At 43.8% G+C, this 24,885-nt stretch overlaps 1 protein-coding gene across 1 annotated transcript in view; it reads left to right on the top strand.

Annotated features, from left to right (window-relative positions):
* The window catches only part of RDH10 (retinol dehydrogenase 10), a 28,752-nt gene extending 9,209 nt beyond the window's left edge, over positions 1-19,543 (top strand). Inside the window, exons 3-6 of the mRNA XM_052651822.1 lie at positions 14,656-14,754; positions 15,954-16,099; positions 17,910-18,041; positions 18,149-19,543. Coding sequence (XP_052507782.1) covers positions 14,656-14,754; positions 15,954-16,099; positions 17,910-18,041; positions 18,149-18,272 — 501 coding nt within the window. The 3' untranslated portion in view covers positions 18,273-19,543. The remainder of the gene's footprint in view (positions 1-14,655; positions 14,755-15,953; positions 16,100-17,909; positions 18,042-18,148) is intronic.
* The last annotated feature ends 5,342 nt before the right edge of the window (positions 19,544-24,885 follow it).

Consider the following 24,885-nt stretch of genomic DNA (forward strand, 5'->3'; position numbering starts at 1 on the left):
CTCAAGCTCAGACATTGAGCTTGCTCAGTGTCCATTGAGTCAATGATGCCATCCAACCATCTCATCCTCTGCACCCTGTTCTCCTCCTGCCTTCAGTCTTTCCCAGCATCAGGGTTCAGGGTCTTTTCCAATGAGTCAGCTCTTCATATCAGGTGGCCAAAGTATTGGAGCTTCAGCATCAGTCCTTCCAGTGACTATTCAGGGTTGATTTCCTTTAGGGTTGACTGGCTTGATCTCCTTGCAGTCCGAGGAACTTTCAAGAGTCTTCTCCAGCACCACAGTTTGAAAGCAATGTTTATCTTTACCTTAACCATTTTTCACATTTTCAGGATCTTTGGCAAATTCTAGTGAATTGACTTGAATAATTTGAACATACGTAAGATGTGACAATCAGAAAACTCCTTCCAAGCAGTTTAATACCCTCAATAGGGAGGGGGAATAATTTTTTTAAAGTAGGAAACCCTTCTCTAAATGTTTTTTTTTTCCCTTGAGTTAAGGAATATTAATAGCAGATTCATCTAAAATTCTTGTTCTAGTTCTTTCAGAAACTGAAATGATGATAAGTAGGCAACTTGTCTCTGCCTAATCCGGCTATCTGCCTGTGTGACTGGATGGAGAGATGATGTGTGTGGTTTGTGCACTTGTGTGGGAGTGCTCAGTGAGGAAGAAGGCTCCTGACCGTGGATGGTGCAGCTACAGCCTCTGGACTTGGAAAAGTGCTCCAGAGGCTGTGTTAAGTCCAAAACACCCGGGATGGTTTTGGACCCCCGCACTGTACTATGCTGAAATTCCACTAGGGGGTGTCCTGGCAGGGTGAATTTACGTCTTCCTTCCCCACACAGAGCCACTAGTTGTTCCAAGATAAAGGGCTTTTGTCGTTCATCTCTGGAGTGTGACAAACTCTTGAGAGTCCTTAAGAAATAGGGACCTGTTCCCTGCCTCAGCTGAAGGGGTTAAATCCAGTGTTTTGAGCCTGTAACTCCAGGGATCGGATTAAAATGTGTTAATCTCTCTTGGTTTAATTAGTGATTTCTTATCTCAGAAGTTACTGTTGTAGTTGGCTATTCAAAGAACAAACCCCTTCTTAAAGTTCTATCAACTGACCTAGGCAGAAACCCCTTGTAAGCATAACCAGAAAGTTACTCAGAGGATGGGATCTTTTAATTCTTTCTTTGAAAATATACAGTAGACAGGTAAAGCATACAGCTGGGCCCCATGATAGGGCTGTCTTAGAGAATCTCCCAGATTGTGGTCTAACCCTGATCAGACACCACTGTTTAGAGTAATTGTTGTCAGAGCATGGCCTTAGGACCTAATCTCGTTCACCCTGCCACACCTGGCCAGCCAGTTCCCATCGCCTGGACCTCTGGGTTTACACAGGCTTACGCCATCACGGCACCGCAGGCATGCCTTCTGACAAAAGGATGCCAATGTCTTTTACTTGCTCTTATCCAGCATGGCCTGCTCCCGAGCTGTTTCTTTTTCCTTTTCACTTTATTTGTCAAGTCCCTCAAAACTCAAGTTCACACCTGTCAGGGACCATTTTCCTAAATGCTCTGAAGCTAAAATTAAGTGAACCACAGGGAGGAAAAAAAAAAAAAAGAATATCCTCTCATAATGATGATAAGACTTCCAACACAGCAGCAAATGCTGCTAGAATATTGAACAAGGAAGGGCAATTACCGCCGCAAACTTGAGTGCTGTCAAACGAGCCCAACTGACAAGCCACTTACAGTGAATTCACATTTGGAAACACAACATGACTTGGTCGGTGAAACTTCCAAAGATCCCACAAAGATGTGTGAAAGGTGGCAGCGGTGTTAAAATTGGAAACACTGGCATTGTTGGGGGGGCTTGTGGAAACCAAAGTGTTTCTCTCTCATTTGCCGCTTGCATAAAAATGTGAATTTCCTGCCTTGCCTTCAAATGGCTTAGTACTGGAATTGCTGAATATTAACACGGTTCAGCTTCTCAGTGTTACTCTAAACAATGAGGCTCAAAATAACACTTCCCAAATCAGTGTAACTGGGAAAATATTTGTGGTGTAACTTATGTAAGCACATGGGTAGCTTGAGGACAAGTGAAAACTTCAAATTCAAAGCCTGAATTTTTTCCCACCTGCAAATTGTAATTAACATACTGCCCCCTACTGATTTCTCAAGGATCTTTTAAGTGAGGACAGTTCTGTAATCTCTCTGGAAAGAGAAACCTCAGGTCTGATAAATCATTGTTTAATAGTTCAGGACTGACTTTTAGTATTTTTATATTTGCTGGACTCTCCTTCATCAAACAGTGTCATTTGTGTTTTGAAACGGTGGTTCTCTGACCCCCAGAACAGAACTGAAGAAAAGGATTAGAGAAGAGGTGTTACTGGAAAGTGTCTGTTGTTTCTGAGCATCTCTCAGGATTCTGGAGGAAGAGAAGAGGTGTTACTGGAAAGTGTGTGTGGTTCCTGAGCATCTCCCAGGATTCTGGAGGAAGAGAAGTGTTACTGGAAAGTGTCTGTTGTTTCTGAGCATCTCCCAGGATTCTGGAGGAAGAGGGCGGGCAGCTGTCAGCCCCGGGTGTGTGAGACCGTTTCTGGTGGTCCAGTCCTGGGTTTTTGCCGGAAGTGTGGTCTGACACTGCCCGGAGGGCAGGGGGCCTGGGAACCATACATGGTAAGAACCTGGAACTGGCAGGAACTTGAAGAAACAGCATAACCAAAAATAGATAGCACTTCTAACCCAAGTAACCCATAAATACATGCTTGATTAACCTTGGGTGCATTTACTGTACTTTTATATAGCGCTTAAATTTTACAAAGCCCTTTCATGAATGCTCTTCTCTCATTTGCTCCTCACAGCAACTCTCAATTAAGTGGAGCCATTATCCCCATTTTTATGGATGAGGAGATAAACCGAAAGAGGCTATGGGACTTGCCTAAGGGCTCCACTGGGGAGGGAAGAATCTAGGAGCTAGACCCTCAGCCTAGGACCTTAGTTTGTGTGTGAGCACTCAGTCATGTCGGGCTCTTTGCGACTCCACGGACTGTAGCGCATCAGACTTCTCTGTCCATGGAATTCTCCAGGCAAGAATACTGGAGTATATCCATTCCCTTCTCCAGGGGATCCTTCCTGACCCAGGGGTCGAACCAAGGTCTTCCCACATTGCAAGCAGATTCTTCACCATCTATCTAAGCCACTAGGGAAGCCCAGAACCTTAGTGTAGAAGCTCTGCAGATACTTCTCCAGGCCACATGTTCTAAGGTGAATTCTCCTATGAGTCGCTTATGTTTGTGCCCTGTGGTATACTGTATGAATACACCTTCAAATGTTTTTTTTTTTTTTAATTAGCATGGTTAGTTTAGCAATGACTAATTAACCCTAACTTAATATTCCCAAAAGTCTGCTCCATAAATTAGATAAGCATGTAAAATTATAAAGAACCAGTACCACACTACAGTTTTATTTCCAAAGCCCAAGTCATGTGTTTTTCTATAAATTTCTGTGGTCTGTAGCTGAGGTGGTTACTTCATTGAGGAGAGTGTGGAGTATCCTTAGCCACCCAGCTTCCTTCTCTTCCTAATTTGCAGGTCAGCACTGACAGACACAGAAAGTAATGAATAAAAAGGGCTCTTCTAGATGGACCGGCTGAACAAAGTTCTGTAAATACTTGGTACTGAAATGTCAATAACAGTGTGATTTGAGTTTTGGTTTCTGTTGGTTTGTTCTAGGCTTATCTCCTGGAAAATGTAAAACCTTTATTCTGTTATATAATAATCTTATGAGATCAGAATTCCAGATAACTCCACGAGCTTTGCTTAGAAAACGTAATCATGGATTCTCAAAATTGTGCAGCTTTGGCCAGCTGAAAGTGTCCCAACTTGTGGACTAAGCATCTGACTTTTAAAGGAATAGTTCTTTTCCTATTAGGGTTTTCTCATAGGCTAATTGAAGCATGAAAACCTCAAAAGATAAATGTGGAAAATTTTTAAAGGTGAATATTGAGGCTAAAAAGGTCTAAATTCCTTGCCTTGAAAACTAAGCCATCAAAGCTCTGTAGATAAAGGGAAAGGATTTTGAAATCTTCTGGATCTCTTTTTGAGAGCTTGTTCTAATGCGGATGGGGGTGTCTTAGTCCATTTGGGCAGCTTGAGCAGAGAACCATGGACTGAGGGGCATATAAACAACAGGAATTTTTTGCTTACAGTTCTGGAGGCTGGACGAGGTCAAAGTCAAGGCTCTGGGAGATGGGTTGTCTGGTAAGGACCCATTCCCTAGTTTCTAGACAGCTATCTTTGCTGTATCTTCACATGGTGGAAGGGGGAAGGGTCTCTTTTACAAGGGCACATACCCTTTTCATGAGGGCCCTACCTTCATGACCCAGTAACATCACATTGGGCATTAGGTTTCAGCATGAATTTTGGAGGGGCACACAAGCATTCAAACTACAGCAGAGGGGCTTGCTGGTGCTAAAATGGAACCAAGGCAAATACATAAACAGTCAGCCTATAAACTCCCATCGTCGGCCATACAAATCTCCCAGGGCTCTTGACGTCAATTTGAACTGGTGTTTGTCTGACAAAACGTTATTGCGGAAAAGATGTGTGGAGTGGAGAACAGGACCTCTCAAGCCCAGATACCCTGGTTCAGAGAACACAGGTAGGAGAGATGGCAGAGAAATTAGTCTGCCTTTGTTGTTGAATTTCTAGGAGAAATCGATTTGAAGCCACTTGACGTTTGGAGTAGACATTAGCTGGCTCACACTGTAACCTTCTGCTCAGCCTGTGGTCCAGAGCAGTAGTGTTACCTGCCAGGCTGCACATTAGGAAACTTAGGCCTCTCCCACACCTCCTGGGTCAGGGTCTGCACTTGATTTAGATGCCAAGTGGTGCTTGTGCACATGACAGTTAGTGGAGGAACTGCTCTCGAGCATGTATTTCCATTCCCACTTTCTCAGTAGTCTTTGCATGTTTTTTCCCCAGAGCTAGGACTTAGGACTTTTGTAGGCTAGAAAAATGCCAGACCATGGACTCTGGGGTCCATCCTTGTCTAGGATTTTGATTGTTTTGTTTTTGTGGTTCCAGGCCATTGTTAAAAGATGCTCTCTTGCCCACTCCTCCCCTTGGTTGCTGTGCCCAGGATGGAGTTCACACAGTGCACTAAAGAGCTATGTTCTTCCTGCCTAGGACCAAAACGACTGTCTGAAAACAAGTTGCAGGAGGGCAGAGGCCTTGCCTCTTGTGCATCCCCCTCCTCCACTCCTGGTCCCTGCAAATCGTCAGCATTATTTACCTTCAACAGTATTTCTGAAGTGAGTGCTAGAGTGGTGGTTTGAAGGTTTTGACATGTAAACTAAAAATGGGCTTTTGAGCCTAACCCAATCAACAAGTGATTGAATGTAAGCTGTGAATTTAAGTTGTGATTTTTTTTTCAAGTCTTCCAAAGCTAGAAAATGTGATGACAATATGAGAATTAGAGCTCAGAAAAAAATCATCACTGGACCACATGGAACCTAATTTACTAATGTGCATATTCCTTCTAAAGAGTGGTTCTCATGGGGACTCTTCCTCCCCAGGGGCATTTGGCCACATCTAAAGATATTTTCCTGGGTCAGAACTGGTGGGGTTATTTCTGGCATCTGGTGGGTAGAGGCCGGAGATACTGCTTAACATCCTACAATGCACAAGACAGCCCTCCCACAGTATAAAATTATCCAGCACAAAATGTCAGTGGTGCTGAGGGCAAGATGACTCTCTTCTCAGGGTCTCAAATGCAGCTGCACAACAGAGTCACCTGGGGAACGGTGGCTCTGGTACTGGACTCCCTCCGGGGTATAACTGCTCCAGGGTGTGCCCCGGCACCAGAAGAAACTTCCCCAGATGATTCCAATGTATAGCGTAGTTTGAGAACCGATTTCTAGAAAACATGGCTTTTACAATCCTTAAGTTTCTTTCAGAAGGGCTTCCCAGGTGGCTCAGTGGTAAAGAATCTGCCTGCCAGTGCAGAAGACAGGTGGGCTTGATCCCTGGGTTAGCAAGATCCCCTGGAGGAGGAGATGGCAACCCACTCCAGGATTCTTGCCTAGTAAATCCTATGGGCAGAGGAGTCTGGCAGGTTACAGTCCATGCGATTGCAAAGATGTTTTTAAACAATGCCTAGCACAATACAGGAGACCCTCATAGACCCTCATACACAGTGAGTGAGTTCTAAATTGTTACAGTGCATGCCTAAGAATAAAGAAAGTTTTTAGGAGTAAGCTCTTGATGAGATGTACCTTGAGTTTAGGTAAAGATTTTATTTTCTATAAAGACTGCTACAAGAAGCACCCTAGAAGGTAGACAAGAATTTGGCACATATGAAGTACAAGAGATGACAGAAGGTGATCATGGGGGCCTTGCTGGGCTGTGGTTTGGGGGCGGGGGTGGGGCGGGGTGGGGGGCGACCTACCACCTAGGCAGTGGCTGAGCCCTTGTGCCTGTGGATGTGCCTCCTGAAAGTGGTTACCAGTCTCTGGAGCAGAACCAAAGCCCCTGCCCTTGGGAAGATCTGTCTTTATTACACTTTTGGTGATTTGAAAGCAAAGCAAAGGGATTAATGACAACCTGTTGTTAGCAGACTATTTGCAATTTTTCAGGCAATTTTCACTGTTCTATAAAGAGTTATTAAATCGGGGAAAGGGCCCGAGCTGGAGCTCATGGCACACTCCTTTGATCATCTAGGATTCAGCTGGGGGAGGGTCAGGGAATGTAGCATTTTGGAACCAGTGGGCAGCATTCATTGTCTCGCTCTTTTTTTTTTTTCATCGTTTCTTTTAACACACTGGGCTTTTGTGGACTCAAGTAAAAGACAGAAAAATGATTGTAATTTTTGTTTTACCAGGTAAGAGGCATGGATTCAAATTATCTTACTGTAAAAGGCACAGTCATGACAGCATATAAATGTTTAACGAACAGATATTTTTATTGCTCACCAGATTGGCAACTGTGCTAATGGAGTTGATACCTTACTGAGTCATTTATGAGAGTCTTAGGCAAGCAATACCTCAGTGTTAAGACTTGTGTATTGAACACGCAGTGGGAATCGAAGAACGAATGGTTGGATATAAGCCGTCGTCACACTTTTGAGCTAAGAAATCTTGCCTCTCTCCTTTTTGTCTCCCAAATGAGTTAAGCCAAGAGAGGTCAATTAACAAGGAAGGTTAAGTGATTGACAGTCAGAACTATGTGATCTCTGGACAGTAAAGACCAGTGTACTTTCCAGACACATTGAGTTTTTAAGTCCTTTCCTCTCTGGCATTTCTGCACAGTGAACTCTGAAGTGTCAGGATGTTGATATCTGAATCCCTGCCTCAAGCTAGATCCATCGTATGTTTTAACAGTGGGAAGGCAAGTTAATGAAGCATTTATTTTTGCTGAATAACTAATGGTGTCATCATCTAGGTGTTCCTTTGAAAAGCCCAGCTCTTTTATTAGCTTCTCGGTTGCAGGGCAACTGCAGGAGTAGACTCGTGCATGTGTGTTATGTATTAACTGCTGATGCCTCTAAATGTTAAACCAATCCCTGTGGGCTCAGAATAATTAGAAAAAGGACAGTAGCTGTAACATTGATAGGAATTTGATGATCATGACATATTCTCTACAGCTAAAGAGAGAGTATTTTATATCAAGCACATAGAGACTTTGATGAACATCTTAAGTCTGAGACTCATTCCAGCCTTCAGTATGTTTGAGACTCTCTTGCACAATTTGTCAGGACATCTTTCTTGTCATTACAAACATACCCGGACAGGAAAGGGAGAAAAGGGCTGTCGTCGCATTACATGAATTTCTGAATTTGTGTTGGATTCCTAGGTGGCGCAGTGGTACAGAACCCGCCTGCCAGTGCAAGACACACTAGAGACACCCGTTCAATCCCTGGGTCAGAAAGACTCCCTGGAGAAGGAAATGGCAACCCACTCCAGTATTCTTGCCTGGAAAATTTCAAGGACAGAGGAGCCTGATGGGCTGCAGTCTGTGGGGTCTCAGAGATTCAGACACAACTGAACATGAGCAAGCACCTTGTGAACTGCAAATGAAGTATTGAAAGCCAGTGTGTTGCTAGCAAATACAGATTTGAGTTTGACTTCCTAATTGAAGATAATTTTGTAATGAAAATTCTCAAGTTACAGTTTCTGTGGCCAAAATGAAGTTTACAACATTGGTGGTCAGTACATGGATTAAACAGATACCTGTAAATCGAAAGGATTAAGATTATTTATTTAGGCATGTGTTCCTTTCCTAAATTAGCTTGGGAGCACGTCACCTTTTTTTAATCTTTGAACACACTAATGATTTATCCTATCTTTTTAAACCCAGTTCCCTACATTTTCAGCACCCTCAATAGTTTGTAGTGTCGAGTCATAGCTTTCCAGGAGCAGTGACTGAGTTTTCGGAGCAATGTGCCACCAGATGTCATTTTAGCCTTGTAAATAAACAGTACGTCCCTTTGTGATTCTGATAAAGACAAGTAACTCTCATAGCGACACAGGCAGAAATAGCAAAACACCAAGGAGGGTCACTGAGCTGTTTGGAGGGATACCACAAGCCTGTCAGTTAAATGTTCTTTGTTTAATAGAATCTGTATTGCATTTTTTCCAAATCATACATATTGCTCTTATTTGGAAATTCTGAAAACCCTTAAACATACATCAGAAAACTGTCCAATACATGTGCTGATGGCATTAAGCCTTTTCCCATCATAATATGATTTTTGGTCCCCTTTAGGAATGAAGGGGACCTGAACTTCCCTGGTAGCTCAGACGGTAAAGCGTCTGCCTATAATGCAGGAGACCTGGGTTCAGTCCCTGGGTTGGGAAAATCCTCTGGAGGAGGAAATGGCAACCCACTCCAGTACTCTTGCCTGGGAAATCCCATGGACGGAGGATCCTGGAGAGCCACAGTCCATAAAGTCTAAAAGAGTCGGACACGACTGAGCGACTTCACTTAGAAGTGAAAGTTTTCTGTGTTATTTTTGGACATTTGGGTGAGAAATACTTCAAAATGATTTTTAAGATGACTTTTCTTGAATTAACCGCATGACAGTCAGGTAAATGCACAAAAATAGAGGATGTAGCCTTTTCCTACTGTGAGAAATTAGCTTTGCTCCTTCCTTAGTGTCCATTAACCTTGAAAAACTTGCAAATATGGAAAACATATTCTGAGTGTTTTACCTATACCTTTAAAATGTCATCAATCTCGAAATTTCTCGAGTCAGACTTTGCCGGATACCGCATTTCTTCACATTCTCTTTTGTTTAACTTTAGGTTAATTTGTCCTGACAGTGCAGCTGCAGGCTCTGCATTGCAGTCTGTCATTAAGAGCACCAAGAATGGACTGGAGGGTTGGAACTGTTGGGAGTTAATTTGGCGTAAACCTAACACTCAAAGATTTCTCAAGATATGACATGTCATGTCTATGTCCAGTCACACTTCTGTTTAAGAAGTTCTTGTTTATATTATAAATATGACCTTTACAGTTATCTTTCAAAGGTCCCAATGCTTTGAAGAGGAACCCTGAGGAGCTATGGAGATATTAAACTTGCGAAGCATGTTTTCATAGCAATGTCAGTGTCCATTTGAATATCCTTCTTCTTTCTTTTCTTTTTAGTCACATAGCAACCCTGTCAGCCAGTTGCAGGTTATGATTTTGGAGTCTTGTGATAAAATTCAACACAGGTAATCAAAAGTCTCTGATCACACTTTTTAGCCAGAGTCCATTACTAAAAGTTTTCTCTTTTGCAGATAAACTAATCCCACAGGGTCCCTTCCAACTCTAAATTGTCTCACTGAACATACAAATTGGTATATACTGGTCACTGACTCAGCCCCCCACCCCTGCCCCGATCCAGAGTCAACCACGTTTTCCTGATGACAAACTAGATGTCCTCCCCTGTGTCTCAGACATTTGAATAAGAGGACAGATATTGGAGTGCAGGCTTCCCTGGTGGTTCAGTTGGTAAAGAATCTGTCTGCAGTGCAGGAGACCCAGGTTCAGTCCCTGAATGGGGAAGAGAAACAGCAACCCACTCCAGTGTTCTTGCCTGGGAAATCCCTTGGACAGAAGAGCCTGGCCAGCTACAGTCCATAGGATCGCAAAGAGACTCAGCGATTATACCACCACCACCAAATAGGACCTAAAGTCCCCATCAGCACAGTCAGACTTAGGCTAAGCCTCAAGCTAACCTTGCCAGCTACCATTGGGACCTGCTAACTCTGGTGACTGATGAAATGTACTTCCTTTAGAGATCGCTTGACTAGCTGGTAAACTAGTCATAATAAACTAGTCATAAACTCCTGATAATTCGTCCTTCAGCGGTGTTCAGGAGGCTCTCTGAGTTGCCCCTCTCAGATTCACTGTCGGCAGCCCGTGTGTGAATTTACACTCAAACCTTTTGGGTGTGAGCAGATTTGCTCTTTATGTTCTTCTAACGAGTCTGAGACAAAGTTGAAGATCACGAACCTGAGCTTGAACTGACTGGTGTCATGGCAACTAGCACTTCACCTCTTGCTGGTCCCCCTCTCACACGTGCTACGATATTTGTGCACATTAGTAATTCATTACAAAGTGCCAGGGTTCTTTGTGCTGTCAAACCGTGTCAGGGACAGAATATGATGTGCTATCTCAGATGTCACCCACCAGACTGTCGAGGGCAAGAGTAATTAGAAAGGAAAACTTGTCGGGTTACTCTGGAAAGTTCCCGAGAACACGATGCTTTCTCGCCACCCATTTACAGCCTTTTTTTTTTTATTCCTAACATAAGGCCCAGGCTTCGTGTTGATCAAAGCGTATGTGGTAATGCGCCCCAGACACAAGGCAGGGGTTTGGTTGTGGAAAGAACGCCTGGGCAGTAATTGCTCGCCTCCATTCAGGCAGCAAAGGAAATGATTAACAGCCTCAGTGCTCAGTCACGTGGATCAGGCTCCAGCCTGAGCCGTGCAAACTTAGGTTTAAAAAGAAACCTGAGCAGCCCCGGTATGAAAGCTTTTCCCCCAGGCTTGCCTCCGCCTGGCACCCAGAAGGAGCTGAGTGGTGGCCGCCAGCTTTGGAAAGCAATCAGTCGGGGTCCCAAGGCCACCCGGCCCTTGAATGGCTCACTTCCCCTCCCAGTTTCCTCAGCGCCTGGTGTGTTGTCCCTGGTTTGCTAGGAATTGTAGTAACTAGTGTTAGACCTGTAAGTAGTGAGCCTTTCTAGATGAACATAGGCCTTTGCCTTGGAAGGTAGGAAGCATAATGACACACTGGGTTTTGTTTCTACAGAAGGCCAAATTTGTCCCTGGATGGGGAAAAGAAGTCACATATTTTACAAGAATCTTTGACTTGTCACACCCCTTTAAAAAAAAAAAAAATCAACCCCTCCCTCTAAAGAAAGCTTCATACTAAAACAAACAAACCTGTGTCACACTTTACTAGCTACTTAAAATGAAGCCCGTTTCCCTAAAAAATATGTTTACAACACACAGTTGGAAAAGACTTTAGTCACATAGCTATATTTGGATCCTTTTGTTTCTGTTGTTCTTTATTTCCTTTAAGCACAAACTGAGGAGCTTAAATGTCCCTCCAAACTACTTTGTGGGGTGGGAGGGGAAGCAGGTTCAAATCAGACTTTTTAGAATATGCAGCTGCAGCACACTGTCTTTGTGAAGGATAAACCAGAACTGTTTTCTATTTGTTGTACTGACGTAACACAGTTTGGTGCTGGTGAGTATGCCAAGTTGCTTCAGTCATGTCCGACTATTTGCAACCCCATTGACTGAAACCCGTCAGGCTCCTCTGTCCATGGGATTCTCCAGGCAAGAATAGTGGAGTGAGTTGCCATGCCCTTCTCCAGGGGATCTTTCCAACCCAGGGATCGAACCCACATCTCCTCTGTCTCTTGCACTGGCAGGCGGCTTCTTTACCACTGGTACCACCTGAGTATAAAAGTCTGCTTAGAGACAGGAATGAGACCTGCTCACATGTTCCCCATCATTGCTTGGCCAGGTTGTAATCAGGTCCTGCATGTAGTATGTGTTCAAGAAATACCGGTTGAAGGAATAAGTTAATTCCAGCAGGGCTAGAGGGGACATGAATCCATTTTAGAACCTTGCAAGAAATTAAAAACCATGAGGAACTTAAAACAGTTACCTGCCTTCATAAGGATTAGTCCTTTAACACCTGCAGCCACCAACATGGAGCACAAACATGGAGGAGTCACTAGAGCCAGCCCACTGGGCATCTGGGTTTCTGGGGAGGGCTGGCCACCTGGTAGAGTTAGCATGGATGCAGGCTAGGGATGACCACGGTCAGCAACTTGGAATTGTCGTAACCACGTAGCAAATTCCTGCTAGTATTCTGTACTGTATGAAATTGCTTAGGATTTACTCTCAAGTCCTTCTATTTTCTTAACTTAAAAATTGGACCTTCATGCTAAATCTATCCTTCTCTTCCAAGACGAGGGAAACTTTTAATACTCAGAAGTGATCTCTAGATAATGTCAAGACTAAATTTTATACTTTTGAGCTAATCTAGAAACAATTGATTATAATCAGATATTTAGAAGAAGACTCATAGGCATGAGTACTGAAGGATATGTTTTTAGTTTAGATTGATGTAGATAAGTTTCCCTGTGATGTTACTTTATTGTAATTCTGTGATATAGTGCTCATATACAAGTTATAAAGCCTAGAGTTTGCAGGTGCTGTAAACTGAAACAATCAAAAAAACCCCAAATTACCATAGAACATATATGTCACAATGAATGATACTGGTTATATGGACAAAGTCAAGGTGAATGGAATAACATTAACACTCTTAACTACCTGTGTTAGAGGATTTTTAAGGGGCTCCGGTGACATAATTAACATAAAGCACTTTGAAAAGTGTGAGAGGCTATGTAAATATGTGATTGATATTACACTTTGAGTTATATAAGAAGACTTTGGGGGCAGATTGTCAGAGAAGAGTTGAGTTCATGTGTCAAACTGTACAGATGAGAATAAGCATGACCCAGGCTTCCCTAGTAGCTCAGTTGATAAAGAATCTGCCTGCAATGCAGGAGACCCCACTTTGATTCCTGGGTTGGGAAGATCCTCTGGAGAAGGAATAGGCTACCCACTGCAGTATTCTTGGTCTTCCCTTGTGGCTCAGCTGGTAAAGAATCTGCCTGCAGTGAGGGAGACCTGGGTTCGATTCCTGGGTTGGGAAGATCCCCTGGAGAAGGAAAAGGCTACCCACTCCGGTATTGTGGCCTGGAGAATTCCATGGACTGTATAGTCCATGGGGTTGCAAAGAGTTGGACATGAGTGAGCGACTTTCAGGGAACAACAGTGCAGAGCCACAATGGATGTAAGTGGGGACTGAGGGGTTATATGATGATCAGGAGTCAGACTGGGGAAGACCTTGGGCTGCTTCACAAAATTTCATCTGACAACTGAATGCATCACGGATTGGAACATGGAAAAAACTTCAAAATTAGTGGACTGACTGTTTGATCTTGTCCACACAAAAGTTATCAGAGCAAATCAAATACGCGTGCAAAAATTCAGTAATGTCTTAACCGGGAAATCTTCTGAGGAGGGAATGCAGCACTTCAAGTCCACTGGGTAGTGTTGGGCTTTTTTTCTTAACTTCATAAATCATGGGAAGCTGTGTTGGCAGTGGGATATAACTCAGCAGTAGATGGATTGCTCTTTGCTGCTTTCTTTTAGGAAGCGGGTTATAAAACTGTTGGAAGCCTAGTGGAGTAGTTAATAGATTATCTTAAGCAATTTGAAGTAATTTAAAAAAAGAAAAATTACAGCTTTGCATCTTGAAGGCATGAAAGCTAGAGGGAAAAGAGAAGTTTAGTGAAATGAGAAATGGATGCCACCTCTGGGTCCACTGCCCTGGAGCTTCTGCCACATGCTCTGTCCCCCTACGGGTGGTCACCTGCCTCCACGGGAAAGACACTCCCCAGGAAACCCCACAGCAGAGCTTGGTCAGTCAGATGCCATGAGCTGTTGTCATGTAAAGTTAGCATTAGGACACAGTTTTCATTAAAACTATTCTGTACTTTTACCCTCTTTCTTTACACCTAAAATGCTTTACCTCCTGTGAGTAGACTCTGATAATACAGCTTGGATGTTTGAAGATGCTGCTGGAATATCTCAGCCTTCATGGGTCTGTTGCTGAGTAGACGTAGTCATGAGGCAAACATTACAGGAGCCTCCTATTTGTGGGCAGCGGGAGGTCCCTCCCAGACCATGAGATGCTGCACTCAACTGTCACAAGCATGAAAAGATCTCTGACCCAGGAGTAGTTTAGATTAGCAGATAACTCACTTGAAAGGTGATAAAGAGCCTTTTCCTAATGGCTTTCTTTTCATCTCTGGACATGGTCCCCGAAAGCGTTTGTATTACAGTCTTGTGGGTCACGGCTTGTAATAGGCCTGCCATGCCGATGACATGGTGCTAAGTGAACCAGGACGCTTCAGGGACCTTCTGTTTTTGATGAATGTGAAATGTTTTAAAACAAATTGGGGAATGTAGCATTATACCGATAAAATTTTGCTTCATGATCTTGAGTTGGTGGGGTTTTGGTTTGGTTTCATTGTTTTTTTGTTTTTTAGGTGAAATCCATAGGTCAGTTCTGAAGCTTACATCTTCCTTTTCTTTCAGACCACTAAGGCTTTTCTTCCTACCATGCTGGAGATTAATCATGGTCATATTGTGACAGTTGCGAGTTCCTTGGGATTGTTCAGCACTGCTGGAGTTGAGGTTTGTCATTATAAAGCGTTTCCTTCTTTCAATCAGTTCATCTCGTCACAAATAGACTACAGTTCTAGAAGCGTGCATGCTGCCCTCATATTCCTGCAAGCCTCTGGGAGCTACCTGTGTGCTGTTTGTAGAGTGCACCCCAGCACCCATCAGCTCTATATATTCTGCCATAAACTTACACTAGTTTGACACACCAACAGCAGCAGCAGAAGTAGGTGGGCCAGGCCTCAGTATGGCTCCATTCTCATTAGCAGTTTTACTTGACGACAGTGGGAAGACACAGGGTCAAGATGAAACTGGAGGGCACTGGCAGTGCCCCAGAGAAGAGATAAATGAGGCTAAAGGTTGACACTCTGTTTTGGTCAACTTGTCAAAAGTGAGCTATCTTGTGTTAGCTCATCAGATGAGATGGTTAAGGGTGGGTATGAGGTGTCTGCATGTTAAGTCTGTGGAACTGGGCTTAATCAGATGCTGTTCTTCACCAGCTTCAAGTTACAAAGCATGCATGTGTTTGTTGTTCCGTGCTGTTTGTCCCACGGTTGCCTGTAGCAGAAAATAGGAAACATCAGCCCATGCAAATATGCAAAAGGATGTGCAAGAGACAGCTTCTACATTGTACATTTCCATTCCTTAATTTAAAGTTGGGTAATGGAGAAGAACTTCCTTTCTATACCGTGAGTCCTTAGGTTGAATTCTAGTTGAAGTTTACAAGGTGGAATTATCATTTCCATTTTCACTTGGCCCTTAGAAAGAAGATTGGATCATAACAGCTCATAACTCCAGCTCTAGTCTCCTTTGTTCTCCTAGCATTAATTTAAACAAACTGGTTTTTCAGTCTCCTTTACTGAACAAGAGGCCATTTGTAAATTTTCCAGACACTTCAAAGTGAGCCTCTCTCCATTTTTAGCCCCAGCTTGTTAGCTTTCATAGACTCCTTTGTGGTAACTTCCCCCAAAGTAATTTGATACTTCGTTGATGTGGCAAAAAGTGTTCATCTGTTTCTGCTGTTGCTTTGAAAATATTATTTCTGCACCAAACCACATCAGATACCCGTCTTTTAGAATGCTCTCCTTTTTTTTTTGCTTAGTCACCTGTAACCTTTTGTATCAGACATGTAACCTGAGTAACGGGGCAACCTGGGGCTTGGTCCGGAATGTGCACTGTACTGAGTACCTCTGCCCTCTCTGCTTTGCCCCCAGGACTACTGCGCCAGTAAATTTGGAGTCGTGGGTTTTCATGAATCCCTAAGCCATGAGTTAAAGGCCGCAGAGAAGGATGGAATTAAAACAACGTTGGTCTGCCCTTACCTGGTGGACACTGGCATGTTCAGGGGCTGCCGAATCAGGTCAGTAAAGGACCTGCCTGAATGCTGACAATTAGCAGTTCTAACAGATCATCTTTCCATCTTGGGAGACTATGTGAAATCAGTCAAATCTCCAACCATAAACAGCCTGGCACTTCAACAGCTGACATTTTAGCTCATGTGTAGTTTTCATTGGTCAAGGTTTGTCAAGTTGATGCGTGTGTGATTGACAAGCAAGGGCTGGTATTAATTTGCAGAAGGCACGGAGCATCAGTAGGAAATGACCTCTCTGTTCGGAGCAAATACCTAGGATTTTACTTAGAAGCTACTTTGGAAGTGATTTTCTTTCTTTAACATCAGTGTAGTTAGTGCGCAGTCCCTCAGTCATGCCCAGCTCTTTGCGACCCTGTGGACTGTAGCCCGCCAGGCTCCTCTGTCCATGGGATCCTCCAGGCAAGAACACTGGAGCAGGTTACTGTGCCCTCCAGGGGATCTTCCCAACCCAGGGATCGAACCCGCATCTCTTGCATCTCCTGGATTGGCAGGTGGGTTCTTTACCACTGCCCCACCTGGGAAGCCCTTAACATCCATGTTTGCACATAAATATGACTTTGGTTTGGATACAGAACAGTGTCACTGCCACTGAGGAGGGTGGCCTTTCTTCCAAAAAGACCCTTCCCACATTTGGGAACTTCCTTTTTGCAGAGAGTGTCTGTAGCTAGAGTTACTCTGACAGAATGAGAAGAAACATTGAGATTTTCTACAAATGAAATAAAACACCCCCACACTTTGAAAGGAGGCACGTGGGAATGGCCATGTCAAGTCACATCTGACTCGAGCTACACAGAATAAACAAGGCCATGACTCATGAAGAGGACACTTGCAGAGACATGCCCACTGCGAGATCTTGGCTTAGATGAATTTGAAAGACAAAGCGAGATAAGTGAGCCAGTTCCCGGTGGCTCAGGGCCAATTTTGACACATTCTGAACCTGGGCCGGCTATGAAGTGAGTGGAGGTGGCTTGAGTCATTTCAATCTCAGGCTGAGTCCAGGTCCAGACTGGGAGTGGACTGGACCCCAGCTCTTTTTCTGTGTGTGTGTGTGCGCACATTGGTTTGGCTTTTGCCTCTTATAAACTTAAGAACCAGTTGCAGAGGGTCTGAGGAGCCCTGTCTCCTCTTTAGCATCATAGCGGGTATCCAAAGCTCTTGGGGGTGGGCATTGAAAAGTGAGGGGGTAAATTCTGTTAAGTTACTTCTCCGGGTATCTGGATGAATTCGGCTGAAGGTAGGCTGTCTCATGTGCACTTCATTTCAGAGACACCACCCCCCTCACTCCTCTCCCCACCCCCCCAAAAAAAGCCCCGGGCTTTTCCTCTCCAGGCATCCAGGGAGGCACACAGCTGAATTTTCTTTCACTCAGGAAGGTTTATGTCGGTGTTCACACACCATCATTTGAACTACGCTTAATGCTAAGTTTGGCATCCTGTTTGGGTTTACTGTTACGTCAGACACCCTCTCTTTTTTCAGTTGAAAGAAAAAAATAATAATAATTTGAAATACATTCCAAGGCATTTTGAAAACACAACTTTCTCACTTTACAGAAAAGCAGACCAATTCTGCTTTTCTTAAAACAAACAAACAAACAAACAAACTTGTTTTCCAGACAATGCAAATAAAATATGTTCACAGTAGGAAAATTTGGAAAATAGAGTGAAAGCCAAACGAAGTGAACAAACAGATTGCAAATCCTGTTGCTCAGATAACATCACCCTTCGTGTTTTGATGTGTATTTCTAGCCTTCCATATTTTGTGTGAATTCTTAATTTAATCTTGAATGTGTAACTCCCAGGAAAGAAATCGAGCCTTTCCTGCCCCCTCTGAAGCCTGATTACTGCGTGAAGCAGGCCATGAAGGCCATCCTCACCGACCAGCCCATGATCTGCACCCCCCGGCTCATGTACATCGTGACCTTCATGAAGAGGTGAGTGTGAGGGGCCTACCCCCTTGGCGGGCCTTCCCACACCCACCCTGTAACTTAACGAACACACCACATCTCACGTTTGCTACCTGTGACTCTTCCTTTTCCAGCATCCTCCCTTTTGAAGCAGTTGTGTGCATGTATCGGTTCCTAGGAGCAGACAAGTGTATGTACCCCTTTATCGCTCAGAGGAAACAAGCCACAAACAACAACGAAGCAAAAAACGGAATCTGAGGGTCTTATTTGTATAAAATATCATTTCTACCAGAAGACGATCAGGAGGACATCTTAGTGCGACCCACATCAGCTTGACTGATACTCTCTGGATTCTACGTCTGTGTTTTTTTTTTTTGTTTTTCAAATCAGCTTTTTACAAAAATAAATAAAGTGTAAATTAACTGACTAGAGTACTTGGAAAACATGATCAGCAAAAGTGAGCTTAAGTCATTGCCAACGGGGTCCTTTGCAGGCAGAACCCTAAGACCAGTCCAGTCTTTTAGACAACCGCTGTGTGATGTCGCCAGGCCACCATTATTATTATTATTTTCGGAATGAACAGGAAGTCTCAAGATGATAATGACTGTGTGTTTCACGTGTTTGTTTTCCTTCATTCCCATAGAGTTATTAATTCTTGTAATTAATCTCTAGCAAGTTGACACCCTTGCAACTTCAAGGACTGACAGTGCTGTATTTTCTCATGTTTTCTAAATTTCAGCTCTGTAAAGCCTGTGTGGCTCTTTCATGGTGTGTGTATATACAGCCCTTTTAAAAAGGCATTTTGAAATCCCCACCAATTGGAAGTAGAGGATGTCTGATTGTTACAGTAAAGTCATGTGATCAGGTCTCTTTGTTAAAGTCACAACGACCGAATTGTTGGTCGAATTTTAAAATGTATCTCTGAGGTCTTTCCTTAAGGATCTATTCCTCTGGAGACCTATTTATCGAAAAAAAAAAAAAAAATCATAGATTTTCTACCTGTGAATTTTGCTGCATACAGAAAGTGCCCTTTCCTAAGAAAGTTGCTGTGTTTCATTTCTTCAGTTGGACTTTGATCTAGAATACATAGCAGCTCTGCAAAGAAACAGTTTCTAAAAGTGTGAACTTGTGCACCTAAAAACGTCCCCATTTCTGTGCCAACTATGATTAGCAGGGGGGGATAAATCTTACACTATGGAATACATATGGAAGGGTGTAAAGATTCTTTTGAAAGTTTTATTCACATTGTAGAACAGCAAATGACATTTTTACAGTATTTTTTTGTAAAGCAAACTATTTTGTGCCTTGAATTTGGTAAATGTGTATTAGTGAAACATTGTAAAAGTGAACTTCTACCTCTGTATCTAAATGTATACCATCCACTTGTAAATTACTATAAACTATTATGTGATTGCTCTCTTTTTTAGAATGTCTTGTTTAAATAGTGGCCAATGTTTTAGGCTATTCAAATAAGCCATCTTTTACTAATTAATTGGGAGATTTTATAAAGGAGTGATTAAATTTAAAGACAACTTACATACAAATGACTGTGTGATCATTAGTTATCAGCAGTGTTGTTGGGACAGACACTGTGTCCTTTTTTCTTTGCCATGTCACTCATTAATGAAAAACGTTTGAACAGGCTTGTGTTCAGGGACACTGGTAGGTTAGGGAGCCCTACACTCACATTTCTTATGTTACCATCTTCTCAGATTAGATACTTTATGAAGGGCTTGTTGATACTAAAGGTGGGGAGATAGAAAGAACCCCACTGCCTGTGTGTTGTCCGGCTGCACCACAGATGAGTTCTGCCATTATCCACATATAGGAAAGTACTGCCTCACCGCTAGTGTTCCAGCACTGGTCTTAAGCAATAGCTTTATTCCGTGTTTAAATTTCTTTTTATAAATGATAACTAAACTTGAAGCCACTGAGGCACTGGCTATCTCTTATTTTCCATTTCGGATTTTAAGTACAGTTGACCCTCAAACATCATGGGGGTTAGAGGATCAGCCCTCCGTGTAGTCAAAAATCCATGTATAATTTATAATCAGCCCCCTGTATCCATGGTTCCTCTGTTCCCCCAATCCCCGTCTACTGATTCCACCAACCACGGATTGTGTAGTACTATAGAATTTACTACTGAAAAAATATTTGTGTATAAGTAGATTGGCACAGTTCAAACATACATTATTCAAGAGTCAACTGTGCTTTGAAGTAAACCTCATATAACAACATGAGGTGGAGCCATATTTTCAGTGGTTCTCCAGGTGTGCCTGTCAGTTAACTCCCAGCACCCTCCAACCATCCTACAAGATATCTGTTCCAATACTCTAAAACCCACTTATCAACCTTAAGACTAAAGCAAGTCTGCCCTACATTTAATTTTATACTCATATGTTGTCATTTAAACCCTTTTCTGTTCCTGTTGTTGCCCTGACAAGGCTGTCCATCTCTAAATTCAATAAACAAAATTCACTTAACTTTTTGGTATAAGTCTTCAATTCCCATGTCCCAGCCTTAGTTGAATTACCTCTGTGCCTCTTCCTTGAATATCATCCAAATTCTCTTTCCCATCTTTAGCTGTGAAGTTGGGAAGGGGACTGAGTCAGTGCAAGCTCAGGGCTGCAGGATTCCTACCTGTTGCACTGCTTGACTCCCATCTCCTGTTCTTAAGCTATTAGGTACATTAATGATGCTCTTCTCCCCAAAAGTGAACTGTCTTCTAGTCAACCCTGCCCACTTCTGTTGATTATCTAAGTAAATGCCAAGGCTGCTTTTCTGGCTGATTATTCACTGACACCCCCAATTCCACTTTGAGATTAATGCTGACTTGGAATATGTTACCTTTTTCTGTTGTCTGGCCCTTTCAGGCACTGTTTAGGGCAACTGGGCTCAAGGCTGACCCCCTAGGGAGGCCACTTCTGTCCCCTAGCTAGAACTGGTTCTCTCTAACCTCTCAAGCAGTTTAATGATAATCATATTGAGTGGAACCCAGGAATCAAAAGTTTCAAAGGCAGCAAAGATAAATTCCAACTATCGTATCCCCCCTTGATCTACCAGGTCTGTTGTTCTGTCACAAAAGATTAGATGAGCTTGACAGGATTGAATTACATAAAGCCAGGCTGGTGGGTGAGTTTTTGTTGTTGTTGTTTTTTAAGTATCCTGTTTCCTTGAAAGGCTAACAGCTTTCAAATTTTTCCCCAAGTTGAAGAAAAAAAGTCAAATGTCTTTTTCAAAGTGTTCTTTTCCAGCTGGCAGAAAGAATTTGAAATTGGTGTTGACCTGAATCTTGGAAATTTGCTTTTGCCTCCAACAAAATATAAAATCAGTGGGGGCTGGTCGGGGGGTGGGGGGGTAGTTCTTTCCATGCCAAATTTATTGCCTGTGTCTGATTAAAAAGAGTAGAGAAAGCGAGGCTGTAATGGGCCAGAAGTGGCTGGGACGGGGTGGGGAGCATCAAGCCAGCATTTGTCCACACTCAGTTTAACAGATAAACCAGGCATCTACTAGGCCCAGGGACTCAAGTAGCATACAATTTGCACACAAGTTCAAATACATGTACCTTTCTGGGCATACCACAGATTAACCTCAGGTGTGATAAAGTCTTAGTGAGGTGGGGAGGCACCTGAGAGAAGCCCTGCAGGTCGGTGATGCAACGGATGAGGGTGAGAGCGTGGACACTGCAAGGGATAAATGATCAGGAAAGGCCCAGAGGCTGAAAAACAAATATAATATTCATCATGCCTGAAACAGAACATATGAAGGGAGTGCCACACAACCCCATGACAAAAGGCCCATTTTGAAAAGAAGCCTTCATTCTGGGAGGAGGAAGGGGTGCTTCATTTGATGGAGAAGAGGGAAGCCCAGGGAGGTTTTTTTGCAGGGAAGTGACAGGAGCAGAGTTGGGGAGTTAAGAGCATCAATCAAGTTGTAAAAATTTTGAGCTGCTGGGAGCCGGGAGAGCGGTCAGGAGGGAAGCTGTGATGCTGAGCGGTGACGGGCCTGCGAGCCAGCCTGGCAGTGAGACTGGAAAATAACACAGTGAGAGTTTAGGAGGTAGGAGAACTCTGTAAGGCCGAACAGCTGATTGCCCACAAGATCTGGCTTAGGCTCAAGTGACCGGAGCCTCTCGAGTCAAAAGCCAGGTGGTTTTTAGTTTTGTTTTTACTTTTTAATTTACTTTTTTTAAAAAAAATCTTTGGGCCATACTGTGTGGCAATGTGGGATCTATTAATAATTCCTTGACCAGAGATCAAATCCATGCCCTGTGCATTGGGAGTACGGAGTCTTAACCACTGGATCTCCAGGGAAGTCCCTGTTTTTATTTTTAACTTACAAATTTTTTTAAATTGAAGTCTAGTTGATTTACAGTGTTGCATTAGTTGCAGGTGTATAGCAGTGATTCAGTTATGCACACCTATATATATTCTTTTTCATATGCTTTTCCTTAACTGGCTGTGTGGCACAATGGATAGCACATTGGACTTCTAGCTGGCCTAGATGTAGTTATTCCTATGATTTTCCATTATACACTGCTGTGCTCAGTCATGTCCCACTCCTTGAGACACCATGGACTGTAGCCCATAAGGCTCCTCTGTTTCCAGACAAGAATGCTGGAGTGGGTGACCATTTCCTACTCCAGGAGATCTCCCCAACCCAGGGACCAAACCCGCATCTTTAGCATCTCTGCATTGGCAGGTGGATTCATTACCACTGTTCCACCTGGGAAGCTCAGAAGACATTGAATATCAGACCTAGAGATTATCACACTAAGTGAAGTAAGTCAGACAGAGCCAGGCCTTTTCTAAGTGGGAACAGCAGAACCAGCAGGGAATCTCAGAAAAACTGCATTCGAGCTGACAATCCATCCCCAACAGAAAGGGGGACATTAGAGCTGGCTCCCAGGAGAGAAATGGGTGCTGGGACTCTGGACGGAAACTGGGAGTGGGGAAGCACAGAATGAGAAGGTCCAGGGCTCAAAACCCGGGGAACGTGAGAGAGCAGCTGAGGGGAGAGTCATAAGGGGTGACATCTGAGCAAAGTTCCGACGGGAACTTCCTCCTCCCAAGGAGAAACCAGACTAGAAACAATTATCTCCTCTGCCTGGGCCTAATCTCCAGTCTGAGTCACACTTAAGAAACCTCCGTCTGGCCCAAGAAAAAGAGTCTGTGTGGCCAGCCCTAGGGCAGAGGCCCAGAAGGTGAAGGGCAGTGTTAACAGATAGCACATGGCGGCTATCTACCCGAGTACTTGGGCTCCTAGTAACTGAGTCATTGCTGAAATGACCAGAGGAGAATTTCTACATGAAGGCTGGAGACTGAGGTCTGACCATTTTGTTGGCTTGGTCTCAGAAGCATGACTTGCTTAAATGTGCAAGGCCATGTTTCATGAGAACCCGGGGGAAAACCAAAGTGCTTTCCAAGTATCACCAAATGGATACTTGTTAGTTCAAGTGAACTCCTTGTGACTTGCCAAAAAAGATGGGACAGAACCAGCTTCTATCAGTCTGCTCAATGAGACAGTCTCCTCTCTGGTTCCCTCAAGTACTGAACTCTTACACAAGATCTACTCCAGGCAGGTCCCCAAGGTCAAGATGAACATCCGGGGACTCCCCAGTTCTCCCAGGAGTCAAGGCCAGAGCTGTCTGTGACCACAGTCCTAGGTACTCTCTCGTGACTCTTCCTGGGCCTTGCAGTTTCTACCATACAACAGTGCTTAACACATTTCCCTGTCTCTTTGGACAAGTATTGAGGATATGCAGTCATGAATTCTACTCACTGGGTCTCTAGTTCTCATTTAACTTTCTGCATTTCTGTAGAGCATTCCCAAGATGTCTTCCAAGAGCTTCCAACAAGCTTTTCAGCTGTCAAATGTTGAAATCTTTCTAACCACTCACTGAAAGCAAGAGAACTGATTAGCAAGAAAAACAAAGCATCTTCAGCTCAGATTCTCCGTTTGAGGTTTTCCTGTCAAGGTGATTTAAACCATACTGCAGGGAGAGATGTGTGTTCACAACAGCCATGAAAAATGCCCCCTTGCCTTGCCCACACGTCCTGGGTGGTCCACCTGGATTCCTCGACAGCCTCCCCTCCCCCACAGAGGAGGAGCCTGGCTCCTCCTCTCCAGCCCTCTGCCTGTACCCACACTGTCACCCCAGCTAGCCTGGTTCTGTAAAGGGTGTGCGTGATTCAGGAGGCCAATGGGCAGGTTGGAATCCTGGCAGCAACACAGGCATGCAGCATCCTGAAACCATAGATTCCCCACTGAAGCTCAGCGTTGTGTGGATCAAAATGTGTCCCCCCACCCCCCGAAAAAATAATGTCCTGAACTCATAACCCCCTGCTGCTGCTGCTGCTGCTAAGTCGCTTCAGTCGTGTCCAACTCTGTGCGATCCCATAGACAGCAGCCCACCAGGTTTCCCTGTCCCTGGGATTCTCTAGGCAGGAATACTGGAGCAGGTTGCCATTTCCTTCTCCAATGCATGCATGCATGCTAAGTTGCTTCAGTCATGTCCGACTCTGTGCGACCCCATGGACAGCAGCCCACCAGGCTTCTCTGTCCACGGAATTCTCTAGGCAAGAATACGGGAGTGGGTTGTCATTTCCTTCTCCCCCAACCCCCTAGTTCCTGTAAATGTGACCATATTTGGAAATAGGGGCTTTGCAAATGTAATCATGATGAGTTCGTATTACAAGAAGGGACACCCTCAGTCCAATCACTTGGAGTTCTTCTGAGAAAGATGGAAACCTACGGGGAGAAGATTGTGTGATGACAAAGGCAAAGCTGGGAGGGACGCGGCTACAAGCCAGGGAATGCCGAGGACGGCCAGCAAGGACAGCAAGGAAGAAAGGGGCAGCAGGTTTCCCCC

This window comes from Budorcas taxicolor, chromosome 14, assembly GCF_023091745.1.
Source record: "Budorcas taxicolor isolate Tak-1 chromosome 14, Takin1.1, whole genome shotgun sequence".
Lineage (NCBI taxonomy): Eukaryota > Metazoa > Chordata > Mammalia > Artiodactyla > Bovidae > Budorcas > Budorcas taxicolor.